Source organism: Carcharhinus amblyrhynchos, chromosome 7 (assembly GCF_965287045.1).
Source record: "Carcharhinus amblyrhynchos chromosome 7, sCarAmb.v2.hapA, whole genome shotgun sequence".
In the NCBI taxonomy this organism is placed as follows: domain Eukaryota; kingdom Metazoa; phylum Chordata; class Chondrichthyes; order Carcharhiniformes; family Carcharhinidae; genus Carcharhinus; species Carcharhinus amblyrhynchos.
The window spans coordinates 21,307,808-21,334,422 of NC_137330.1; the positions used below are offsets into that span (position 1 = coordinate 21,307,808).

At 41.2% G+C, this 26,615-nt stretch overlaps 1 protein-coding gene across 1 annotated transcript in view; it reads right to left on the minus strand.

Annotated features, from left to right (window-relative positions):
• The window catches only part of lrrc1 (leucine rich repeat containing 1), a 402,129-nt gene that overhangs the window by 11,910 nt on the left and 363,604 nt on the right, over positions 1-26,615 (minus strand). The window contains exons 32-34 of the mRNA XM_080192020.1: positions 20,315-20,359; positions 13,481-13,609; positions 3,612-3,665 (exon numbers count right to left, since the gene is read on the minus strand). Of these exons, the coding sequence (XP_080048146.1) occupies positions 3,612-3,665; positions 13,481-13,609; positions 20,315-20,359 (228 nt within the window). The remainder of the gene's footprint in view (positions 1-3,611; positions 3,666-13,480; positions 13,610-20,314; positions 20,360-26,615) is intronic.

The window sequence follows — 26,615 nt, forward strand, 5'->3', positions numbered from 1 at the left end:
GCTCGTAACTGCACTGACGTGTTCCATCAGTTTTAATTATCCTTTAGCTGCAAATTCTGTATCCATTAACATTATCAATGCTGCTTTCCCATCAAAGGTCATTTACTTGTTGACAGCACAGCTGTCCAATCTGCCTCAACTAAGTGGAATGTCTCTAATCCAACATTTAGTATTGGATAAACCCTAAGTACTTGTCACAATACAAGGTTGGAGACAAAATTTCCTGCCTGTATCACAGAATCAAGTTGAAAAGCTCGCAGCTGACAACAACTTGTCTTGCGTATTGCAGTGACCATTTTGTCATAATCATTCATTTCCACGTTGGGCAGCTGCTTTTAATAAACATGTACATTGTGTGTAATTTTCTGTCCAGCGACCTAGCTTTCAAATGTTCAGGGCTGGGGCCATCACAGACAGAATGTTCTTTCTGGTGAATCAACAGATGATGATGATGAGTTTGTATATTGTTGCAGAAGTGAAATTGTTGCTTGTTCATGAATTACCTCCTCCACTTTCCTGAGGGGTGCTGACTTAATACCCATGAGCTGGCCGATTCCCAAAAGCAGTGTGCTATATTAGAGCCTGAAGCTGCCCTCGCTCTGCCACACCCACGGACATTCACTTCCCTGGAGAGTTCATTGAAACTGAAACCGCCAGTCGAGATACACTGGGACAATTTGTAACTTCCTTACCACCAATTCAGATGGCATCAGGCTGGTAGCTGAATGTGATCAATGAGCGATGAATTGTAGACACTTCTTAAAACCTGACAATTTTAGTTCAACCACAAATACACATCATGAATTTAAAGATGAAGGTCAGTCGACTCATCAGGATTTTCTATCATTCATTTCAACAGATATAAAAGCCACACTGCATTTCCTCACTGTTTGAAACACTCCTCTGCGGAGTGCAAAAATCTATCCTGTGGCATAAAAAGAAACTTCATTCAAATTGTCACCATGGTAGAATAAGTAGGGTAAGTAACCAGGGGAGGCGATGGCCGAGTGGTATTATCACTAGATTCAGAAACTCAGCTAAACTTCTGAGAACTCGGGTTTGAATAGGGGCTCCCAGAACTCGGGTTCGAATTCGGCAGATGGTGAAATTTGTAAACAATAAATGAACATGACCCACTGTGCTCCACATCAGCTCCAAGTTGAAGCATTGCACATTTAGAACCAAACCAACTGAAGATATAGAACATAGAACATAACAGCGCAGAACAGGCCCTTCGGCCCACGATGTTGCGCCGACCAGTTACAAAACAATGACCCACTAACCTAAACCAATCCCTTTTCGTCCATAAACCTATCCACGGATCTCTTAAACGCCCCCAAACTAGGCGCATTTACAACTGCAGCTGGCAGGGCATTCCAATCCCTCACCACCCTCTGGGTAAAGAACCTACCTCTGACATCCGTCCTATAACTACCCCCCCTTAATTTAAAGCCATGCCCCCTCGTGCTAGATTTCTCCATCAGAGGAAAAAGGCTATTACTATCCACCCTATCTAAACCTCTAATCATCTTATATGTTTCAATAAGATCCCCTCTTAGCCGCCTTCTTTCCAGCGAAAACAACCCCAAATCATTTATTGTGTGAATAGTTTAATTTTTCAAATTGGAATAGATAGAATTTTATATTATTGTTTATAGAAATAACATAATATTAGAAAGGATATTATTAAACTAGAAAGAAAGCAGAAGAGATTTACTAGGATGCTACCGGGACTTGATGGTTTGAGTTACAAGGAGAGGCTGGATAGACTGGGACTTTTTTCTCTGGAGCGTAGAAGACTGAGAGGTGATCTTATAGAGGTCTATAAAATAATGAGGGGCACAGATCAGATAGATAGTCATTATCTTTTCCCAAAGATACGGAAGTCTAAACCTAGAGGGCATAGGTTTAAGGTGAGAGGGGAGAGATACAAAAGGGTCCAGAGAGGCAATTTTTTCACAAAAAGGGTGGTGAGTGTCTGGAACATGCTGCTAGAGGTAGCAGTAGATGCGGGCACAATTTTGTCTTTTAACTGTTATATGGGTAAGATGGATATAGTGGGATATGGGCCAAATGCGGGCAACCGGGACTAGCTCAGGGGTTTAAAAAAGAGCAGCTTGGACAAGTTGGGCCGAAGGGCCTGTTTCCAAGCTGTAAACCTCTATGCTCGATGAGTATAAAATTCAGAAAATTCAGAAAACACTAATTTCTCAAACTGCAATTCCAAACAGTTAAATCTACTCTTATTTTAGCAGAAAATTAATGTTAGGATTGCTATGAAAATGTTCACCAACTTGAGAAATCTGGATTGGCACTGAAATGTGGCTCCGCTCAATCGAGATGAAATTGGAATACTGAAGTTGAACGCCCTGTGCTACATAAGACACAGTTTTACCTTCAAGACGCCAACATTGAAAGAGTAGTTTCCTATTTATATGAAGATTATAAAGAATTAAAATGCCCTGTTCATCCCTGAGGAATGCCACTTGTCACAGCCCTCTATTCAGAAACACACCCTTCCAACTGCTACCCTCTGTTTTCTTTGACCGAACTAGTTTTGTATCCACCTTGCCAGCTCACCTGTGGTCCCATGCGACTTCATCTTCTGCACCAGTCTGCCATGAGGGACCTTGTCAAAGGCCTTACTGAAGTCCATGTAGACAACATCCACTGCCTTACCCTCATCAATCATCTTTGTCACTTCCTCAAAATACTCAATCAGGTTAGTGAGACACAACCTTCCCTTCACAAAACCACATTGCCTCTCACTAACATGTCCACTTATTTCCAAGTGAGAATACATCCTATCTTGAAGAATCCTCTCCATTGCTATCTACTTCTGTGGCAAGTTGTCCGTCATCTGCAAACTTTCAAATTCTGTTTCTTATATCTGAGCCTAGGTTAATTACAACACTGGAAAAGAGTAGTTAATCAAAAACTGAGCCTTAGTTTGCAATGGTGTTCACTATCTCTCAGGCTGAAAAATGCCAACTGCCACCACCTGTTGTACACTTCCTGAAAGTCAGACCTACGCAGGGATGACACACTAGCTTGTATTTGTGCACAAACTTTAATTATAACAGTTTATTCACAATATCTACAATAACAACACCACAATTTCCTCTGCATCACTGACCCAATTTTGGATCGACTGGCACTTTATCAAATATCTTATCAAAATGTCCATACTTGGAACATCTACCATGATGCCTTGGACAACCATTTTTTTCCACTTTATCAAATAACTGAAAGTTTTTAGAGTGTGCTTGGTGACCTTTTATCTAAAGTTAAAGCTTAAGTGTATCCTTAAAGGGCCACAAACATGGAACGGTGATTAATGTGATCAAGGTGTGGTCAGCTTCTAGCTTTGTTAATCAGCATTACATATCACAATAACTCAATTTACATTGCACATGATTTGCATCATCATGTGCACTGACCTAGGAGAAACTCCAGGTCAATTTATCAACACTTCACATTAAGCCTTCACAACAGAAAAGTTGAAAGCTTCAAAAACTATCTGAACAGATGGCATTCATTGGATTGTATTCAGGCAAACAAAATGTAAGTAATTAAAGCTAAATTTCTATGAAGGCAGATTGACTCGTTACCTCATCGATGCCCAGAGCTTCGTTTTCATGGATTGTCGTTATTGAGTGACGGGGCTTCACAATATACAAATGCAGAATGACAGAAAAATGAAAGAATGGAATTCAATACTTATTTTTCAAACACGAGGGCACAGTGAGACACTGCTCCAGCTATGTTTTGTGCATGTTCTAGGGAGGGTATGACTTTTATTACAGTCTGCTCCTTTAAGCTTATTAACATTGAAACAACAAGAGTAATTGACTAAGCGAAGACTATCAAATTAAATCAGTCACATTAAAGGAAACTGACAATATATACAGCAGCCTAGGCTAGTACAACATAAATCATGTTTCATGATGAGTCCCTTTTTTGCAGTTACAATTTAAGAATTGTGCATGCAGTTTTGTCTTTTGTTGTTACAAGCCGAATTACAGCCACTTTCACAAGTGCAGGGGACAGGTGGGATTTCCCTACTGCAATACAGAACACAGTGTTCCTTCACACTGAGTGAGTGAGTGAATGCAGCACTTAAACTCTCATTCCCCAGCAAAAGCCTCCGTGGATGTTTATGATCACAGCAAACATAAATCAGCTCAGTAAATAAGCCTAATATCTTGGATTTGCAGTTCAGTGGGCACAAGGTTCAGGGAAAAGATTTTCCCTTCCTGTCTCAGACTGATACATGGATTTGATCACAGTGCCAAATTTCTTTCCCCAACTTGACATTTCCTACTTGGTTGCCCAAAAAATGATAGCAGTGGAATATTTGGCAATTGTGGGAAGAACTGACCGTGTCCCAATTAGTCTGGCACTTCCACATACACCTTCCAGCAGTACTGACTAGATATCAAGAAGCAATAACTTTGGGCAATACTCTCAGCTCCAACTCAAGACACTGAAGCTAATTAGAAAGAATGCAAAGGAGATTAACTTGAATGGTAACATGAATACAATACTTTAGGCATGTGGAGAGGATAGAGAAGCATTTACTGTTCTCCTTAGAGCAGGGAAAACGAAGGGAAGATTTCATAGCGGTGCTCAAAATCATGACTGATCTTAAGTGAATAAGAGAGAAGCAGTTTCCACTTGGTAAGTCAGTAATTAGAATATATAAAACTAAAGTAAATGGCAAAAGAACCAGAGGCAAGATGTGTTTTTTATGCAGTGGTTGATGATGATCTGCAGAATCATTTGGCACTTGGAATTGTATTTGATCACAAGATGAGTTTTTGAACTCTTGCCACACTATCATAAAGGCTGCCCACTTCCATCTCTATAACTTTGCTTGGCTCAAACGCTGTTTTATCTCATCGGTTAATGGAATCTTGATCTCTGTCTTTGTTATCTTTAAATTTGACTCTCCAGCATGTTCCTAGCCACCCATGGAGGGATCGGAATTTTAAAAATTGAGACACTGCTTATCCAGGAGTCAATGCATGTCAATGAGCAAAGGGGGCAGTTGGGTGAACAGGATGTGGTAGACATTACGAAAGGGGCAGCAGAGTTTTAGAGGACTTCAATCGCACAAAGGGTATAGAGTATGGGAGGCCATCCATAGATGTATTAGAATAGTCAATTCTTGACATAAAAAAGGCTTGGATGAGATTAGGCAATGTTACTGAGGTAGTAAATGGTTATATTATAAACGTATGTGTTGGAAACTTCTCTTTGCAACCTTGAAGTTATAGCTCACCCAAACAGTCTGATTCAGTCTCAGAGTTTTGGGGAGGGTTAGGGCCAGTGGCTAGGAAACAATGTTTGTAGCAGGGGCTTTAGTCTTCCCAATATTGGGGGAGATTTTGCTTACCCTGTGTTGGATGTCGAATGAACAGTTTGATAATTTGAAGATAACGAAGGAGAAAAAAAGGTGGTAATGAGTCAGAGCAGGGTGATGTCAGCATGTATTTGAAAACAAACATTCTCCTTTCAAACAATATTGCCTAGGGGGCAGGATGTAGATGAAAAATAGGAAGGGGCCAAGGATAAATCCATGGGAGAGCACCAGAAGCAGGAGGAGGAAGAGAAACCATGGCATATATTCTTTGGCTGCAATTTGATAGATAAGAATGGAATCAGGTGAGAGCAGTCCCACCCATCTGGATGACAGCATCATTCACCAGCAACATTCAGTCTGACAATATCAGACAGGTCAAAATATCCAAAACTCAAGATATGTACTGACTGATCTTTGGCACTCAGCTACACTCAGTGTGGCCTAGTTAGCTTCAGCATCCCAAGTGAGAGGGATCAATAATATATACAGTTCTCAGCTAGCAGTCCTGACTAGACAATACAACAAGACTGAAATGAAAGTTAGCTTAGGGTTTGATGTGACGTCCCACCTGTCCCCTGCCATGGGCCCCACGTACCAGTGAATAGTCTGCCAATGCTCAATATTTAAGGTCACATGAAGAATTACCACTTTGTTCATTCAGGCGATGAGCTAATGCTGCATCATCCTGAGGACAATACAAAAAAGGGAGAAAAAACTGGAACAAAATAAAATGCAAAATGAATCAATTTACCAGATAATAGCGTTATATTTTAAGCTGGCTTTACAGTATTCTTTACTCATCCCAGCTGCATTTTTAGATCAGATTGCTGACTCAATTTACAAAGTAGATTTCCAGCACTGAAAGGTTTTGCATTTTATTTCATTGTAATGAGTAACAGTTGAATTCGTGTCTGATGAGTTAAGTGAGGACATAGTGATCCCAGGTCGCCACAATTTGTATTTTCAGTCAGTCGATTGTCAAAGGAAGGAAGAATTTCAGCTTTCGATTAGTTAACAGTCACTGAGGGAGGAGAAAGTATTAAAGGAAACAAAGAAAAAATATAGTATTATCAATGATCCTCTTCTGCAGTTTATCTATAACCAGGTTTTGAAACATGAGATAACTTTACTTCAGAATTCCTTTTTTTTAAAAGGAATTAAATCCTTTGAAAGGATTAAGAATTAAAAAGGAATTAAAAGGAATTTACATTTAAAGGAATTAAAGGGCATCCTCAACCAGAAGTCAATACTTTCAGTCAATCACTGTGCAACTAAGATGTAGATGGTTTTCAATACCGCAATGTGAACATTGTTGGGTAAACTTCCCAACTAATCCCACGGTTACTTGGCGAGAAACTAAATGCAGAAATGGCAAAGTTGTTATCATTCCCTAAATCGGCACTGTGAAACGAGAATTCTATTTGTAGAACCAAACAGCTATTGCCAGCTGGAGAAAACGCATAGCAATGTGCAGCTTAATTGCTGCAGGGGTTCTCTTTTGATGTCCAAAATCAAAATTGTTGAATTTGTGCAGATGGCTCAGGATTATTAGGAGAGAGCTGACTTTCAGCTGGATATTTTATCATAATTGGACCCACAATATTATTTCACCTTTTAGTTTTAAAATGTTCACTAGCTTGTGCCTTCCCAGCATTTTCAATTCTGATTTCAGATTTCCTGCAATCTGATCTTTCTTTTGACTTCCACATTTGAAAGCAAATTGAAATAATTTCCTAACTTTCCTTCCCCTTTGCCTCCAGTCATCTTGCAGTGACACCTGATGGTGTATAGCTGAAGCATATTTACTTATGTAAGGTGCATGTTTTATTCATTTCTCAACTCTCTTACAATATCTGCTAAAGGCCAAATAGAATTCCTTTCAAAACATAGAGAAATAGAAAAATGGTTTAGAGTTCTACAATTCTGAGGTATTAAATGGACTGTGATTGGATAACATCAGACTGCACAATTTTGATTGTTCAAGATAGCCCTACACTTTACAAAGACACAAAACAGAGACTTGGAATACATATCAAAACTCAAGCCGGCAGCTCACTACCACCTTCTCAAATTAGGGATGGGCAGCATTGACCACAATCCATGAGCAGATAATCAAAAACAGACTCCATGGGAGATATTCACTGGCAGTATCCAGGGTTAACAATCTTAACGGGAAACAGATTTAAAAATATTGTATTTCATTCATAGATTCTAACAGTGTAATGTCTATTTTATTCTGTTCATGAGTCAGGACATAATAAACTTCATTTCTTAAAAAAAAATTCTTTGACATGTGGACATTGCTGAAAAGGCCCGCATTTATTTCCCAATCCTAGCTGACGTATGGTGGTGTGGGGTCAAATTCTTGAACTTTAAGCTACAATTCCAGTAATGAAGCTACTCTCGCAATACCGTCAGGTAGGGAGCTCAGCATCTTGAGCTGCTAAAGGCGAAGAACTTTGATGACAATCAATGTTACTACCAAGAGATGGTGGGGCTTTTCTGATCTGTAAGAATAGATTTTATGAGCAGGGGTTCCTAGCACAGATCCTCAGTTGAATAATTGGGAGGAGAGGCCAGCAAGTTCAAAGCACAGCATCCCAATTTCACACTGGTCACTGGGAAACTTGCACAGAAAATTGACAGCATTGACCTCCATGTTTAATTCTTCCAAGAATGGAATCTTGCAAAATTTACCATTGGAGAACACTGTACATCTCCCCATTCCCTATTGCATATTGAATTGCCTTTTGTTTTTCTCTACTTTTCAAACCTCAGTTGTCAAATATCCAATGGTCTTGGATATTTTCACAACCCCTCAGTAGAGAGGTCAATAACTAGGGGTCATAGATTTTAGGTAAGCTGCAGGAGATTTAGAAGGGATTTGAGGAAAAACATTTTCACCCAGAGTAAGGTGGAAATCTGGAACTCATTGCCTGAAAGAGTGGTAGAGGCGGGAATGCTCACAACATTTAAGAAGCATTTAAATGAGCACGTGAAACACCATAACATACAAGGGTACAGACCAAATGCAGGAAAATGGCATTAAATTAGATAGGTTCTGGATGGCTGGCGCAGACACGATGGGCTGAAGAGCCTCTTTCTGTTGAGTGAAGCTCTATGGGCACAATGTCAGCAGCCATTCGCAAAACACTGCTGCTTCAGCAAAGTTGGAGAAATTGGCACCCAGCCAAATCTTCATTCACTGAAGCGGGATGGGAAAATCCCACCAGCTTGAATGGTGGTAACATTCCAGTCTGTGACTGTGAACAATGGTTGGACTTTTACATCATAGTAAGAAAAAGGCATTATATCTAAATATGCTTCAGCCACAATTAATGAAATAATTGTTTTATTGCAGGTTTTAATGCAATAATAACGTTAAGTCCACCGCAATGAATGTCTCTGGAATCGATATGATAGCACAAGGTTTGAAGAATCTATTCAACATTCAATATGATGCAGTGTAACAGATTACTGAATTGCTGCAATGTCTTAAGTATGAATGCGGAATACAGGGTCAACGGCAGGTTTCTGAGGAATGTGGAGGAACAGAGAGATCTTGGGGTTCATATCCACGATCTCTTAAGGTTGCCACTCAAGTGGATAGAGCCGTGAAGAAGGCTTATAATGCGTTAGTGTTTATTAACAGGGGGTTTGAGTTTAAGAGTCGTGGAGTTATGCTGAAACTATACAGAACCTTGGTGAGACCACATTTGGAATATTGTGTGCAGTTCTGGTCACCTCACTATAAGAAGGACGTGGAAGCATTGGGGAGAGAGTGCAGAGGAGATTTATCAGGATGCTGCCTAGTGTGGAGGGTAGGTCTTATGAGGAAACATTGAGGGAGCTGGGGCTTTTCTTTTTAGAGTGGAGGAGAATGAGAAGCGACTTAATTGAGACTTATAAGATGATGACGGGGAAAGATAGTCTCTGCACGTCCATTCTATTTCCTCGGGTGGATGTAGCTGTTACTAGGCGACATAACTATAAGGTTCATGGTGGGAGATATAGGAGGGATGTGCGAGGTAGATTCTTTACTCAGAGTGGCTGAGGTGTGGAATGCACTGCCTGCTGTGATAGTGGAGTCGGACACTTTAGGAACTTTCAAGCAGTTATTGGATCGGCACATGGAACACACCAGAATGAAAGGGAGTGAGATCGCTTGATCTTGGATTCGGACATAGCTCGGTACAACATCGAGGGCCGAAAGGCCTGTACTATGCTGTATGTTGAACTTCAGAATTCAGATGTTTTTTAAGCACTGAAATTTAATTTTACATACAAGTTCAGTGGGAAAAACATCTGGTAAACATCTCGAGGCTGGAAAAGCACACAGACTTAAGAATAATAACAATCCAAAAGGTAACTTGTATTTACCTTGTGTTACGGTTGATCTGTGTTAAGGTCAGAGTGAAATGGTGAGAATCAGAAAATGACAGGTGTGCTTATTTAGCTAAAATAGCTGGGGACGTGACATCTGCAGCTGTTCCAGTAAAATATCCAAGTTATATAAGAATTAAGGAAATCTTTGAAATTAAAGTAGTTAATTTGCATTTCTACTTGGTAACAGGGATTAGCAGGGTAAATACGTAGGGTTACGAAGATAGGATCTGGGTGGAATTGTGGTCAATGCAGACCCGATGGGCCAAATGGCTTTCTTCTGCACTGTAGGGTTTCTATGATTCTATGACTTGTATGTTAGTGCCATGGAGATGGGTGGAACTTAGTGAGATTCTTTGTTTTGAGTTTATCTCTGTGAATTTAGTTAGTACATACCCAGTAAGTGAGACTGGTTGATATTTGGAAAGCACCTCGGAGAGTATGCCAGCTTTGGGTCTAAGGTAACTTGCGCCTACTTGGTAATTGAGAGATAAAGCCAGACCTATATCTGAAGTAGGCTAACGATTAGATCTCTTGTCCATGATGCAGCCTGTGAATGGGAGCTGGTATTCAGTTGAATACAGAGTTGGTAAGGGAGAAATAGACGAATAATTGTTCAGCCTAAAGCGAAAGGAAGTAATCCTCAACAATAGGTAGTTGCAGTTGGGGTTCTTTGAAACCATGCCAGTGAGCTACTGGACACTAATTGGATGTTTCCTGATGTTTTGCAGCCACTGCACAGGCGTTGCAATGCTTCAGCTGTAGAATCTAGGATCATAAGGTTTTGGCAGAGTTGGCGTGTCACTTAGCCAAAAGCCACTGGAAGGACCCCATGATATTTTGGAGAATAGCTGAAACACTGAAGAGAAATCAGAGTGAATTCCAGATAGCTGAGGTTTACCTTGATTTGGTCCAGAGAAGAAATGAATGAACTTGGGGGTGGTGTGAAGCAAAACTGGAATTATACTTAAATCTTTACAAGCTATAGCATAGTAGTGATTGTTTAATTTCTGGTTTATATACCGTAATATTTGTTTAGTTTTTAAAAATATGGAATCTTGAGGTGTACTTCTTTCCCTTGGCTAAGATCAAGTGTAGTATCGACATGCTGTACTTGGTCAAAGGCATTAGGTTACATTTCAGCTTCATATGAAGCAATTTTTAAAAGCAGCATCTTGGCCTTTTGGCTAAGATGCAAATGAGATCAAGCCTTGGAGGAGGAGCTATGCCTACATGCCAATCAGCTTGGATCATGTAGATCAACCCCAAGACAGGAGGTGAGAGCCCTGTCTTGTCAGCTTGGATTGGAAATGTCTCAACTTGTTGAGACTCTGAATTGGAATTGATTGGATTGAATTGGAATAAAAACAAAAAAAAACCTTCTTTAACTGTTAACAGTCTCTAACAGGTTTGTAACAAATGCGATACAAAATCGAGGAGTAAAACATACTGAATAGGGTTATTTTTTCTGTTTACTCTGAGCTTCATGCATCCACTGATTTTTACTTGCTATCATTAGTGCATTGAAGAAAATCTTGCTTTTCAAGTGCCATCTCCCGTCCTCATAACCTCAAACCCATAATATGGATATAAAATGTTGAAATATGCAACACCATATACAGTCATGTATCCACTGCAAGTGTTGCAACAATTTTCAAAGAAAAAAGAAATTAAATCCTTCATGAAGTTTCTTGTATTACAAGGAAAAAATTAGCGAGAAAGAAAATTTCAAAATGGTTTAGTGACTGGACATGTAATAGATGAATGACCTAAAGTGTTATCAGCACAAATCTTTCAAATGGGGAATTTAAATTTAAATAGTTACACAATTCTATGATTAAAAAGTTAGATTTAATAATAAAATCCTGAAACTGCCAAACTGGTTCACTAATGTTCTTTAGGGAAGCAAACTTTACCCTGGCCTGACTCCAGACTCCAGACTCACAAAGCAATGGGATTGACGCTGAACCATCTTTTGAAATGGCCTAGCAAGCCATTAAGTTGTATCCAAGACAACGGCTCACCACCAGCTTCTTAAGTACAACTTGAAATTGACAATAACTGCTGGCCTTGCCAGCAATGTCCACATCTTGTGCTTTTTTTAAATGCATGTTATTTCTTCACTTAATAATACACCTGTGTAAAACTCAACTCCGTTGAGTGCAACGATTACAGTCAGACAAAAGAAAACACATCAAAGCATTACTGACCAGCTTCTCACCTTAATGTACAGGGAGTGGAGACTGCGAGAGAGGTTAGAGGTCATGTAGTAGTTACATGGGGCAATGGGAGAGAAACGAATGTGTGATCCAGAGGTTAGACAAGTGACAGGTGACAGAGACAGTGGAATTGACTGGGACATGTCCCGAGAGCACAGCATGGTCTGGTACGTTTCGTGGTACAAACTGGGATTTGTGACAGAAGTTAGGATGGTGGATAATGGGAACAGCCACTGTTGAAGAAGAGCAGATAATAAAACAGATGGAACAATACGTGTGAATGAACTGCACTCAATAACATTTTGGAGGTGCAATTTTTTAAAAAATAGAGATAAATTTAGCAAAAAGAAAAAAGTCAGTGGAAGTATATAAAAGAATATCTCTTTTTTTAAAACTCAGGTCAAATTTCACATGAAAACTATCGATAGGAATTTCACTCTATAAAAGATTATTGCAGAACACACATCAGTGACAGTGAGTGACAGTGAAAACCGATTATGTGATAGAGAGTAAAGCAATGTTAGGCTACTACACAGCCATAACTATCAGAGGTCAAAATGAATACCATGAAAATTTGCAGGAAATTATTCTGAGCCAAAACAAAGCTCAACTGAGAAACTGCTTCTCTACAGCTCAACCTTTCTACCAAGAGGCAAAGGAATATTTGTAACTACATTTAACATCAGAGCTGGAGTTTGGAAAGCACCATTTTTGCTAAGTAACTCACCTCCCCTGCATTTACCTCAACTCTCCAATAGATAACTTCTTAACAGATAATTAGGGAAGTGGGTAAAGGACAAACAAAGCAAAACAATCTCTAAATCACGTTTTGTTTTCAGTTCATTATCTTTAAAGCATAACACAGCACCATTAAGGAATCAGTGTCCACATCTTCCTCAAAGTGGCTGCCATTCAAATAGTATTAAGGCTATCAGGACAATTTTACACTCAGGAAACAGCAGTTCTAGGATGATAATGTTATACATTATAGTTTTTGATTACAGCAGTGGATGAAATTAATGCTGTGATGATATCATTTAATTGTCAATCACTGTGGTGTTGCACTGTACAATTGGAACAAAATTTAAGTACATTTCCAGGCAGTGCTAGCCATTTTTGTGTGTTGGGTTTTAAATAAAGCGAATGCCAGAGAAACAGCAAATGCAGAACCACTCCCTCAGCTTTGAGATTATGTTAATTTAATAAAAAGGATTTCAATGGTTACCATTAATATGGTACAATGAAACATATATGGCTGAACTGAACACTATCACTGTTTAGCAAACAATGCCATCAATTACATAATCCACACTTTAACAGTCTGCTTCAGTTAGCTTTAGACATGTCAAGTTTCACAGTTGGATTGAGTTATATCCAAATGAGAAACAGCAGCAAGCAGGTAAAATTGCAACAACATTTGTGTATCTTCAAAGGATAATTCAGGATAATAAAGAGAATATCTGATGTTTTAATTCAACAAGCAGTAGTGCCACCAGACATTACAGCTGCCTACCTCCTTGGTTTCAGTATCACCGGTTGCTTCAGTACATTGCCGAAAAGGATTGTGACAGCGGTCATCTACCTTTGAGGTTGTAGCTGTTTTCTGTACCATGGTAACTGGGCGAATCACACCAGGTCTAGTCTAGAGGTTGAAAAAACAAAGATAAAATGGTCTGGTGTTATATGCAGCTAAGTAAAGTAGTCAACTGTGATAACAATGACACATGTCACCTCAATAGCCTCAAAATTACATTTGTCAGATGCTAGTTGTAAGCACCATTGAAATTCCTCACTCTACTATGTTAATAGAGGCAATTACTATTGTTTAACAAAAACAGGGCACAAAATAATTGTATGAACATCTATTTAATTAACAAGGTTGAGGTGGAGGAGACTTGGATTTGTTGAGCACTTTCTATGACTACTTGACATCTCAAAGCACTTTACAGCCAATACAGCACATTTAGAAGTCTATTCACTGTTGTAATGTAGGAAACACCTAATATGTGCACAGCAAGCTCCCACAAAGAACAATACAATAATCACCAGATAATTTTTTTTCTGAAGTTGATTGAGAGATAAATGTTTGCCAGGACCTCAGGGAAAACTTCCCTGCTTTTCTTCAAAATAGCTCTGTTGGTGCACTAACCCTGGTTTCAGAGCTTGTATCTTTTGGGCCAGAACCTAACTGAAAAGGAAATTGAACCTTCATGTTCCTATTGAAACTAAAACAGAAATATAATCTGAAGCTTATTGAAACCAAGTAAATACACAGAGCCATCCATGCTCAGAGGGCCTCTGATGCCATTTGTGCAGACTCAAGGAACATGAAGGATCTGGGAGCAGGAATAAAGGAAAATAAGGTGACTGCTGCTGCTTCAGTTACGTTAAACGAACTGATTGACCAAAAAATACCAGTCAGTGCACAGAATTGTTACAGAGAGTTTGGAAAAAGATGCCTCTTTAGAAAGGGGGATCCACATTATCCATGTGAACAAAGCTGAGGAAAATCGTCAGAAGTGTGCCATTTTGGAGAAGATATGCCTGTGGATCTCAAGTTGTTCAGGAGTTGCTGCCAAATGAGAATGGGTGGCTAAATTCTTGCAGAAAAGGAACTGAAATTCTGCCTGAGGAAGTTCATTGCAGATTTTTAAAGGATAGGGAGCAGCTGTTCCCCTTAGTTGAGGGGTCAGTTACATAGAAACGTAGAAAATAGGTACAGAAAGAGGTCATTTGGTCCTTAAAGCTTGCCATTCATCATGATCATGGCTGATCATCCAACTCACTAGCCTAATTCTCCCCATAACCTTTGATTCCATTCACCCCAAGGGGACACAAATTAAAAGTGAGTGGGGGTTTTGAGGACAAACATTTTTCCTCAGAGGGTGGGGATGGTCTAAATGCACTGCCTGGGATGGCGGGGAAGATGGGATATCTCACATCCTTTATAAAGTATCTGGATGAGTACTTGGCATGCCATAACATCCAAGACTATGGGTCAAGTGCTGGCAAGTGGGATTAGGTGGGCAGGTCAGGACCTTTCATGCATTGGTGGAGACTTGATGGGCTGAAAGGCCTCTTCTGCATTGTAGTATTTTGTGAAACCTGAAATTTCTGCCATATATGCTAGTACAACTGAGAGATCCAGCTTCAGTGTATTTGATACTTAATGTGTAAGTTAGGTTTGCCATTGACAATTTTATTGTTAATTCATTTTATTTATTTTAAAAATATTTATTTTTGGTTCAATTGTTAAAGTAAAAGTTAGAGAAAGTAAAATTGGGTTTTCTTGTTCAGGTTGATTGGTAAATTTGGTTCTTTTTGTGTTCGTCTCCACTGGAATCTGAATACTGCAAATGAGCACTTTGTGATATTGGCTTGAAAATAACTTGGAGCCTTTTGAACCTAATCTCATCTCCTTTAATTTTGGGTTGTTTGCTTATTAGAGATCAAAGAAAGACTCCTGTAGAAGGACTAATTTTGATACAAAACCTTAACTCTGCTTCTTTCCACAGATGCTGCCAGATGTATTGAGGTTATCCAGCATTTTCTGTTTTTAGTTCAGATTTCCAGCATCTGCAATACTTTACTTTTATTAAAGGAAGATGAGGAAGCTGCAAGGCATTTATACTTGGAGACAATGGCATCCGTTTCAGTTTATACTGGATGCACCTGGTAGATACTTGTATCAGGTAGATACTAAGTGCATCTTGTAGATGGTACACACTGCTGCCACTATTCGTTGGTGGTGGGGGTAGCGAATGTTTCTGGATGGGATGCCAATCAAGCAGGCTGCTTTGTCCTGGATGGTGTCAAATTTCTTGAGTGTTGCTGGAGCTGCATGCATCCAGGCAAGTATGTGCCTTGTAGATGGTGATCACACTTTGAGGAGCCAGGAGGTGACTTACTCACTGCAAGATTCCTAGTCTTTGACCTGCTCTGATAACCATAGAATTTGTATGGCTAATTCAGTTCAGTTTTTAGTCAATGGTAACCCAGGATGTTGATAGTGGCTTTTTCAGTGATGGTAAAGCCATTGAACATATTAGGCAAAGGTTAGATTCCCTCTTGTTGTGATAATTGCATAGCACTTAACATGCCAAAATCTTAATATTGTCCAAGTCTTGCTGCATTTGGATATAGACTGCTTCAGTATCCAATATGAGGAGTTGCAAATGGTGCTGAACATTGTGAGATCATCAGCGAACATCCCCATTTCTGACCAGAGTAGCACGGTGGCACAGTGGTTGGCACTACTGCCTCACAGTGCCAAAGACCTGGGTTCAATTCCAGGCTTGGATGATTGTCCATGTGGAGTTTGTACATTCTCCCTGTGTCTGCATAGATTACCTCCAGGTGCTTCGGCCTCCTCCCACAGCCCAAAGATAAGCAAGTTAGGTGGATTAGCCATGCTAAATTGCCCCTTGGTGTCAGGGGGACTGGAAGGGTAAAAATACATTGTGTTAAGGGGTTAGGGCTTGGGTGGGATTGTTTTCGGTGCAGGCTCGATGGGTCGAGTGGCCTCCTTCTGCACTGCAGGGATTCTATGATTTAATGATGAAGCAGCTGAAAGTGTCTGGGTCTCGCACCTACCCTGAGGAACTCCTGCAGCGATGTCCTGAGACTGAGATGGTTGATATCCAACAACCACAAGCATCTTCCTTTCAGCCAGGTATGACTCAGGGGGTTGAGTGTAGGGTGACGAAATTTGCTGATGACACGAAGAAGAGCGGAAAAGCAAATTGAGTGGAGGGTGTGGAAAGTCTGCAGAGAGATCTGGATAGGCTGAGCGAGTGGGCGAGGACCTGGCAGATGGTGTATCATGTTAGCAAGTGTGAGGTTATCCACTTTGGCAGAAATAATAGTAGGAGGGATTATTATTTAAAAGGTGAAAAGCTGCAACATGCTACGGTGCAGAGGGACCTGGGGGTCCTTGTGCATGCGTCTGAAAAACCCAGTCTGTAGGTGCAGCAGGTGATCAAGAAGGCGAATGGAATGTTGGCCTTTATAGCGAGGGGGATAGAATATAAAAGTAGGGAGGTCTTGCTGCAACTGTACAGGGTACTGGTGAGGCCGCAGCTGGACGACTGTGTGCAGTTTTGGTCGCCGTACTTGCAGAAGGATATATTGGTCTTGGAGGGAGTGCAGAGGAGGTTCACTAGGCTGATACCAGAGATGAGGGGGTTGGCCTATGAAGAGAGACTAAATAGACTGGGTTTGTACTCGTTGGAGTTTAGAAGGATGAGGGGGGATCTTATAGAGACATATAAGATAATGAAGGGGATGGATAGGGTAGAGGTAGAGAGATTTTTCCTGCTTAGAAAGGATAGCAGGACTAGAGGGCACAGCCTCAAGATAAGGCGGGGGGGCAGTTTAGATCAGAGTTGAGGAGGAACTTCTTCACTCAAAGGGTGGTGAATTTCTGGAATTCTCTGCCCATTGAAGTGGCGGAGGCTACCTCGCTGAATATATTTACGTCACGGGTAGATAGGTTTTTGACAGACAGGGGAATTAAGGGTTATGGGGAGAAAGCGGGAAAGTGGAACTGATCCACTTCAGATCAGCCATGATCTTATTGAATGGCGGGGCAGGCTGAAAAGGCTAGATGGCCTACTCTTGCTCCTATTTCTTATGTTCTTATGACTCCAACCAGTGGAGAATTCTCCCCCTGGTTCCCATTGGCTCCAGTTCTACTCGGGCTCCTTGATGCCACGTTCAGTCAAATGTTGTCTTGATGTCAAGGCCAATCACTCTTACCTCACCTCTGATATTCAGCTCTTTTATCCGTGTTTGAGCTAAGATTGAAATGAGGTCAGGAACTAAGTGGTCCTGGCAGAACCCAAACTGAGTATCGGTAAATAAGTTATGCTGAGTAAGTGCTGCTTTGGTAGAACTGTGGATGACTCCTTCCAACACTTCACTGATGATTGAGAGAAGGCTGCTAGGGTGGTAAATGGCTGGGTTAGATTTGTTCTGCTTTTTGTATACCTGGGCAATCTTCTACATTGCCGATAAATGCCAGTGTTGTACCGGAACAGCTTGGCGTGGGGCACAGCAAGGTGTAGAACACAAGTCTTCAGAACTATTGTCTGGATCTTTGCAGTGTCCAGCACCTTCAGCTGTTTCTTGTTATGACATGGAGTAAATCGAATTGGCTGATGACTGGCATCTGTGATGCCGGGGCCTCCAGGAGGAAGCTGGGATAGGTCATTTATTTAACACCTCGGGCTAAAGATTGTTGCAGATGCTTCAGGCTTCCCTACAAGTAATCAGAGGATAATCTAAGGAAAGTCGATGCAGACCCAATGAGCCAGATGACCTCTAATTGCACTGTAGGAATTCTATGGTACTTGAGTCAAGTGATCTTTCTCTATAGCCTCGACTGTGAGTACCACAAAACTGTTGGACCACTGGGTTTAGGGAAATTCTGCAGTCAAAACTGATGTGGCTCTCACTCAAATTTCTAAATTATACGAATCAAGAATGGAACCTTTGGCTGATTTTTCCACTCCTGACTTTGGGGGTGTTGAAAATTATCAATTTTACTGAGGTCAGCAGCTAACTTAGCACAAATCAGGAGAAGGTATTCATTAAAATCAGACTTCCAACTATTCAGTATGAGCACACTGATTCATCTATCTACTCATATTATTCTAATTTTCATTCACAGAATATATTGAAGCATCAGTAGTGACGTGTCCTGTGCACATCACTTGAGCATTACTCTGGGTTTGTGTAAGAATATGCAATGCCTTATACTTTTGCGGATTGTTTTCAAGTCATTGCGAGAATTTGAACTATCACCCATCATTTTTCTACAGCCAAATTCATCAGTTTCATAACCACTTAATCTGCAGCCCACAAGTTAAATAAATGCTTCTAACATCTCTCTGCCATTTTGTAAAACTTCCCAATACTTAGCTTGAAGCCAATGCTTTCTACATCAAAAATATTATAAGAGAATAAAAGGCAATTATTTTCCTTTAGTTCTGATTTTCCAGTCTCCAGGAGAAATGACATTAATTATCATACCTGGAGACTTACAGTGTTACATGGTTTGCTAAATTGCAGATGAAATTAAGCATCAATTACATATTATTATTTTCTTTGGAAGAAAAGGAACATTTTAAAACAAGTACTTTGATTGGGGTCATTCCCACGCATGCTGAGCTCCTATTGCAATCCCCACCACCAGGCGGGAGCCTAACAGTGCCAAAAGGGAGTGTTGCAGGCCAGATTATTACTCCAGCATCTCAATACGGGACAAAGGACCTCAAAGTGGCAGTGGCCGAGTGGTATTGTCACTGGACTTGCAGATTCGTTCTTGTACAAAACTATTGTCAAGATCCAGGGTAATGATCCGGTGACCCAGGTTAAAATCCTGGACAGATGGTGAAATTTGAATTAAATAAAATTTGAATTCAATAAAAATGATGAAACCATTTTCGATTCTGGCAAAAACCCACCTGATGCATTAATGTCCTTTAGGGAAGGAAATCTGCCGTCCTTACCTGGTTTGGCCCTACATGTGACTCCAGAGCCACAGCAATGTGGTTGACTCTTAACTGCCCCTGCAAGACCAATTAGGGATGAGCCATAAATGCTGGCCCAGCCCACGATGCCTATATCCCATTAAAAATAAAACAATAGAAGAGTTTTGTCAGACCTCAGCTAAGATACTGGGTGACATTTTCTGACCTCCCAGTCAAGTATTTCCTGGCGGTAGGAGGTGGTGCACTGTTCGCTGCTGGCAGGATTCTCTGGTTCCACTTCTGTCAATGGGATTTCCCATTGATGTCACCCCATATTGCTGCAAAACCTGTGGGCAGTGGTGCGCTGGCTGTGAGAAAATTCCAGCCATTATACGTAGATGGGACAGAAGCGGAAGGGGAAGAGGCCAATTTTAGGCCCTCTCACCCTGCAATGAGTGTTTATGAGCCTTCCTGCCATGATTCTATCCCCCCCCACCCTCCCGCCCACACACCTTCTCTAGGTTGTGATGGAAAGAAAGGTTGATAGAAGGGAATTGAGACTGAGCCGCAGTGTCAGCATTTACACATGACAGGATAGGGGAAAGTGAAGTAAATGCAGTTTGGTGTGAGGAAATGATGGCAGTGTTCACCACCTCATTTTCACCACCGTAACAGTGGAGGGAAGATCACTACAGAACGTCCACAGCCAAGCTAAACCTTTTTGCGATTTGGCCCCTAAACATGCATGCTAGGAGTGGAAAACCATATCGTGAAAGATAACATGAACCACTTGTCAAAGACAGCTTAACACGCACACAGAACACAATAAACAATACCTTAAGCTGCCAGGAGGATTGGTTGCAAGAAGTACTTACAGGCCTATCATCCGTAGACTCTGATGTTGACAGATGAAGATTTGCCTGAAAGATACAAGGGGATGTTACAAAGCAGCAGGCACTTAGGAACAATGGATTGCAGAGAGTAAGAGGATATTGTAGGAAACAAATCGATCAAATAACATAACACTACTAATGGCAGCACAAAAGAAAATATTCCGAGATGGCAACTATGTCTTACGGTCTTATTTATGGGGAAAAGGCAGGAGAATGGGGATGAGAAAAATATCAGCCATGATTGAGTGGCAGAGCAAGCTCGATGGCCTAATTGTGTTCCTCTGTCTTATGGTCTAACTGGCAGCATTCCAACAGTGTACCAGAATCTCTAGTAACCCACAGTGCAGCAAGGCGTTTATTTATTTATCCTCAGTATGAAAAGGGAGAACGTTCTACTGTACAAATTAACTATGTTATTCACCTGGGATTTTGAAGTGCAAGATATTGGTGCAGAATAAGGCTACTCTGTCACTGCTTGCTCCAATGTTATATATCACAATTCTACCTGAAATGTTTCCTGCTATTTAATTCCATAAGCCTCAAAAATGTATTAACCGACTGCGGTGCAGGCACAGGACTAGATCAGTGCTTTCAACCCTGTAGCTATGTGAACCAACCCTCCAGCTCATTACCTATTAAAGAAACCTTCTCTAACGGACCCTGCCCCAGGATGCACTTTAGTGGCAGAAATATAATGAGTGGCCTTACAACATAGTTTAAAAGCACCTTTTATTTGTTTTCTATTACTTAAACTACTAATTACATCCAGGCCCAGAGTCTCTGCTTGGTAAATCCAGCACGTTCCACCAGAAATAGCCAAATCCACAAAGAAGATCCCGGAACTTTACACTTAGTGTAGGTTGCATTTCCATGATCTTTAACACCAGTTAAAAAAAGCATCAAGCCGGAAGCTGGTCCCATTCAACAAAACTAGCTACCGCTCTACATCCCACCAATCAGAATGGAAGTTACTACTGACTGCAACCACTGCAAGCCATTGAAGAGTCTTTTTAAATTAAGCTGCAGTTTTAGGTACTAATTTCAAAATCTTTACTTCATTAAGAAGTTGTCAACCACATACTGGTGAACGAAATGATTCAGTACCATTTTGTAAAGTCAGTTTCAGCTATTTAAAATTGTCTTACTCACAGGTAGAAGAAGGAATTTTTTATGAAACATTTATTTATGTTGTAATAAATTCCAGCTTCATCCGTCATCTTTCTGCTCACCCACCTGTTCCTGATTAAGCAAAGCCTCAACTTTAAAAATACTCATCCCTAATTTCAAATCCCTCCATATGGGCTCACCCTTCCCTCTCTCTGTGAACTCCTCTGATGTGGAGATGCCGGCATTGGACTGGGGTAAACACAGTAAGAAGTCTCACAACACCTACAACCCTCTGAGGTATGTGCACTCCTCCAATTCCTGCTTCATGAGCATTTCCGATGCTAATGGATCCACCACTGATGACCTGTTATTGATCAATAAAAGTTCTTTCTATCAATAACAGGGCAATCTCCCAAATTGCTTGTAGTTTCATTCATGTACAAAACCATTGTCAAAACGTACACTGTCCTTCCAAAGTCATTCTTTCATTTTATGTTTGAGCTGTCCACCATAATCAAAAATAATCAAAATTCAATTACTTTTACTGTAATAATATAACTTTTTGTACACTAATACTTAATTATATAATTGGTGAGTTTTCTTTGCAAAATGTTGAGGCAAGTGAGTCAGGAAGTTTTTCCATTTCAGAGGCAAGCAAGGACAGCCAAGTTACATGTGATGTGCAGTTTCCTCCAACCTACCTCAAGAATACGCACCAGCCTCATCTCATAAGCCACCCTACACTGCATGAGTGTGTGCTTTATCATTTCAGGACAAATAGCAAATATGATCAGTTTTAACTTACACCGTTCTGTATCAGGCATTGCTGAGACAACATCTGGAGTATTGTGTACAGTATTGGTCTCTTTATTGAAGGAAAGGTATAAATTTGTTAGAAGCAGTTCAGAGAAGGTTCACAGAATGGGCAAGTTTCTCATAAGGCAAGATTGGAGAGGTTAGCTTTGTACCCACTAGAGTTTAAAACAGTAAGAGGCAACCTTACCAAAACCTTTTAGATCCAGAGGGATCAACAGGGTGAATGTGGAGAGTATGTTTCCTTTTATCAGGGAACCTAGAATTAGGGGCCACTGTTTAAAAACAAGGGATCATTCGTTTAAGACAGAGATGAGGAGAAAGTTTTTCCAATGAGTCTCTGGAACTTTCTTCTTCAAAAGGCAGTGGAGTCTTTGAATATTTTTAAGGCAGAGTTAGATAGATTATTGCTAACAGGGGCGGGGGGGTGAAAGGTCATCAGAGGTGAGCAAGAATGTAGGGCAGGAATTCTACAGATTTACAACCCTTTGTGGGAAGAAGTTCCCCCTCAACTCAGTCCTAAATCTGCTCCCCCTTGTTCTGGTTTCACCTGCCAGTGGAAACTTCCCTGCTTTGATCTTATCTGTTCCTTTCATAATCTTATCTGTTTCTACTTGATCTCCCCTTATTCTTCAGGATTCTTATGAGTACAGCCCCAGTCTACTCAGTCTCACCTCATAAGCCAATCCTCTCACCTCCGGAATCAGCCCAGTGAATTTCAACTGCACCCCCTCCAGTGCCAGTATATCCTTTCTCAAGTAAGGAGGCCAAAACTGTACACATAAGAACATAAGAACATAAGAAATAGGAGCAGGAGTAGGCCATCTAGCCCTTTGCGCCTGCCCCGCCATTCAATAAGATCATGGCTGATCTGAAGTGGAACAGTTCCACTTTTCTGCTTTCTCCCCATAACCCTTAATTCCCTTGTCTATCAGAAACCTATCTACCCATGACGTACATAGTACTCCAGGTGTGGCCCCACCAGCACCTTATACAATTGCAACCTAACCTCGCTATTTTTAAACTCCATCCTTCTAGCAATGAAGGACAAAATTCTATTTGCCTTCTTAACCAACATTTTATGATTCATGCACAAGGACACCCAAGTTCCTCTGCACAGCAGCACGCTGCAATTTTTACCATTTAAATAATAGTCCATTTTGCTGTTATTCCTACCAAAGTGGATGACCTTACATTTAACAACATTGTACTCCATCTACCAGACCCTTGCCCAGTCACTTAGGCTATCTATATCCCTTAGCAGACATTAAGCATCCTCTACACATTTTACTCTTCCAACCATCGTAGTGTCATCTGCGAATTTTGACACATTATACATGGTCCCCAACTCCAAATCATCCATGTAAATCGTAAACAATTGCTGATCTCTGAGGCACACCACGAGTCACTGATCACCAAAAAAAAATCCATTTATCCCCACTCTTTGCTTTCTGTTAGTTAACCAATCCTCTATCCATGCTAATACATTATCTATAACACTGTGCACCTTTATCTTATGCAGCAGCCTTTGGTGCGGCACCTTGTCAAATGCCTTCTGGAAATCCAGATAGACCACATCCACAGGTTCCCCATTGTCCACTGCACCATATAATGTTTTCAAAGAATTCCAGCAAATTAGTCAAACATGATATGCCCTTCATGAACTCATGCTATATCCAGATGTCTTGCTATTTCTTCCTTGATGATAGATTCAAGCATTTTCCCTACTACAGAAGTTAAGCTAACTGCCCTATAATTACCCACCTTTTATCCAACTCCTTTTTTAAACAGTGGTGTCACATTTGCTGTTCTCCAATCTGTGGGAACAACCCCAGAGTCCAGCGAATTTTGGTAAATTACCATTAGTGCATTTGCTATTTCCCCCGCCATCTCTTTCAGTACCCTGGGCTGCATTCCATCAGAGCCACGAGTCTTGACTAACTTTAGCCCCATTAGCTTGTCCCAACACTACCTCTTCCATGATAATGATAGTTTCTAGGTCCTCACCTGCCATAGGCTTCTTGTCATCAATTTTTGGCATGTTATTTGTGTTTTCCAATGTGAAGATCAACACAAAATACCTGTTCATTGCATCAGCTATTTCCTCATTTCCAGTTATTACATCCCCCTCCTCATCCTCTAAAGGACCAATGTTTACTTTAGCCACTCTTTTTCATTTTACATGTTTCTAGAAACTTTTGCTATCTCTTTTTATATTCTAGCTAGTTTACACTCTCATATTCCATCTTATTTTTCTTTATATCTTATTTCATGGCTTTCTGTTGACCTTTAGAGGTTTTCCAATTCTCTAGCTTCCCACTAATCTTTGCCACGTTGTATGCATTTCCTTTCAATTTGACACCCTCCTTTATTTCCTTAGATATCCAGGGCTGATTATTTCTTTTTCTACAGTCCTTCCTTATCACTGGTATATATATTTTTGCTGAGCACTGTGAAAAATCACAGTCACCTCTTCAGTACGGCTACACCTCACAGACGTCACACTGTATCTTTAAGACTTGATCAGCTGAAAAGAATTCCATTCCAAACATTATTCTGTAAATTAAGTTTGTGTCTTTATATGCCCTGTTTGTGATTAGAACTCCCACTCACGGGGGGCGACGGGTAGCCAGTGCTCCAAAAGCTACTGGCTTTTCCTACCAAATAAACCTGTTGGGACTTTAACCTTGTGTTGCGAGACTTCTTACTGTGTTTATCCCAGTCCAAAGCCAGCGTCTCCACATCTAAAAAATTAGTGCAAAGGGCCGGGAGGTTGGCACATTGGATGATTTGTGGGATTCGCATGAGTGTCCGTGCCCTGCTTGCCTTACCCAGCGCCAAATTTCCAGCTATGTCTGCTCTGTGCCGGAAATTAGTGTGGAGGTGCAAAAACTACTTAAATGGTCATTTGAATGTTATTTAAAAACAATTAGGGGCTGGGACTGAAGTTTCCAGGCCCACTAGTGTTTCACTCCAGCGGGGTTTCCTGTCGCTCCCCACTTTCGGGGAGCTACCTGCTTGACCCCACCAGAGCGTTGGGCAGCGGGGGGGCGCCCTCTTGGCACTGGCACCCTGGCAATGCCAGCCCACCCCATGGCACTGCCCAAGGGGCAAAGTGCCCATGCCTCTGGGGGCACTCTGGCACTGCCCATTGGGCATCCGGCAGTGTGAAGGGAACAGGTTCTGATGGGAGGGCAGGGCTTCCTGGTGTAATCTGTGGGGTGGGGGGGGGTTCCCGCTGCCACTCTGCACAGGGATCAGTGGGGGAAGCAGTGAGGCCAGCAATTGGGGCAGGCTAGGGAAAGGGGGTTAATGGGTTGGGGGGGGCGGGATTAGCCTGCTGTGTGGGGGAGGGGTGGTCTTCACGGAGAGATGGTCAGGACTGCGAGGGCAGATGAGGGAAGTCAGTGGTGAGAGGGCTAGAGTTTGTGGCAGGCCAGGGGAAGAGGGATGGTGAGGGGCTGGCCGGGAACGGTCAGTGGGCTAGCGATCAGGCTGTGGGAGGGCACACAGCCAGTGTTGCAGGGGTCATGGGGCTGGCCAACGATTGAGCTAACCAGCAATCAGGAGGCTGGCAGTGCGGGGCCACTACGCATGTGCCAATCTCGCACTGATTTCAGCCTCTCCAGTAGGCATAGACCCCACTCTCTGAAATTTAATGCTATCACACTGGTGGCCTCTGCAGTGCAGAGTGTGGTTGATTCTTCCCTGAACTCCCACTGAAAAAAAGTGTGAATTACTCCAGTTTTCATGTGAATTCGACACTTAGATTGACGTTGGAGAATTCTGCCCATAATCTTTTGACAGTGGAGTGATACCTGGGAGGCACAGATGTATGCATTTCTCTGAAATTTCTTCTGGCTTTGAAAGGACATCTCGTGAATCCATTAATACCATCCGATTCAAAAATCTTTCAATACACAATCTATTCCTGTTGTATTTAAAAAGCATCTTGCCCTTTTGCTCTTAATTTCTAATTTCTTTTCAATTCTCAATTTCTAATCAGTCTTCACCAATAAATACCAACTAATATGAGTTGCATCTTTGGACCAGCAGGAACTCGGAGACACGATAAAGTGAAAAATAAATGTCACTCTGCATGAATAAAGACTTTGTTTCTTAAATATGATCCAGAGAAATCCAAATCCTGGAGTTTTTGACTTGCATGCAAAGAGGAGAGGCGGAGATTAAAAAGATGCTACCCCCACACCCAGAATCAGCTGTTCAAGTATTTGATGGTGGTCCTGCATACGCAATGATCAGTGGGTTTCATAAAGCATAGAATTCCTATAGTGCATAAACAGGCCATTCAGCCCATTGAATCTGCGTCGCCTCTTCGAAAGAATATCTTACCCAGGCCCCA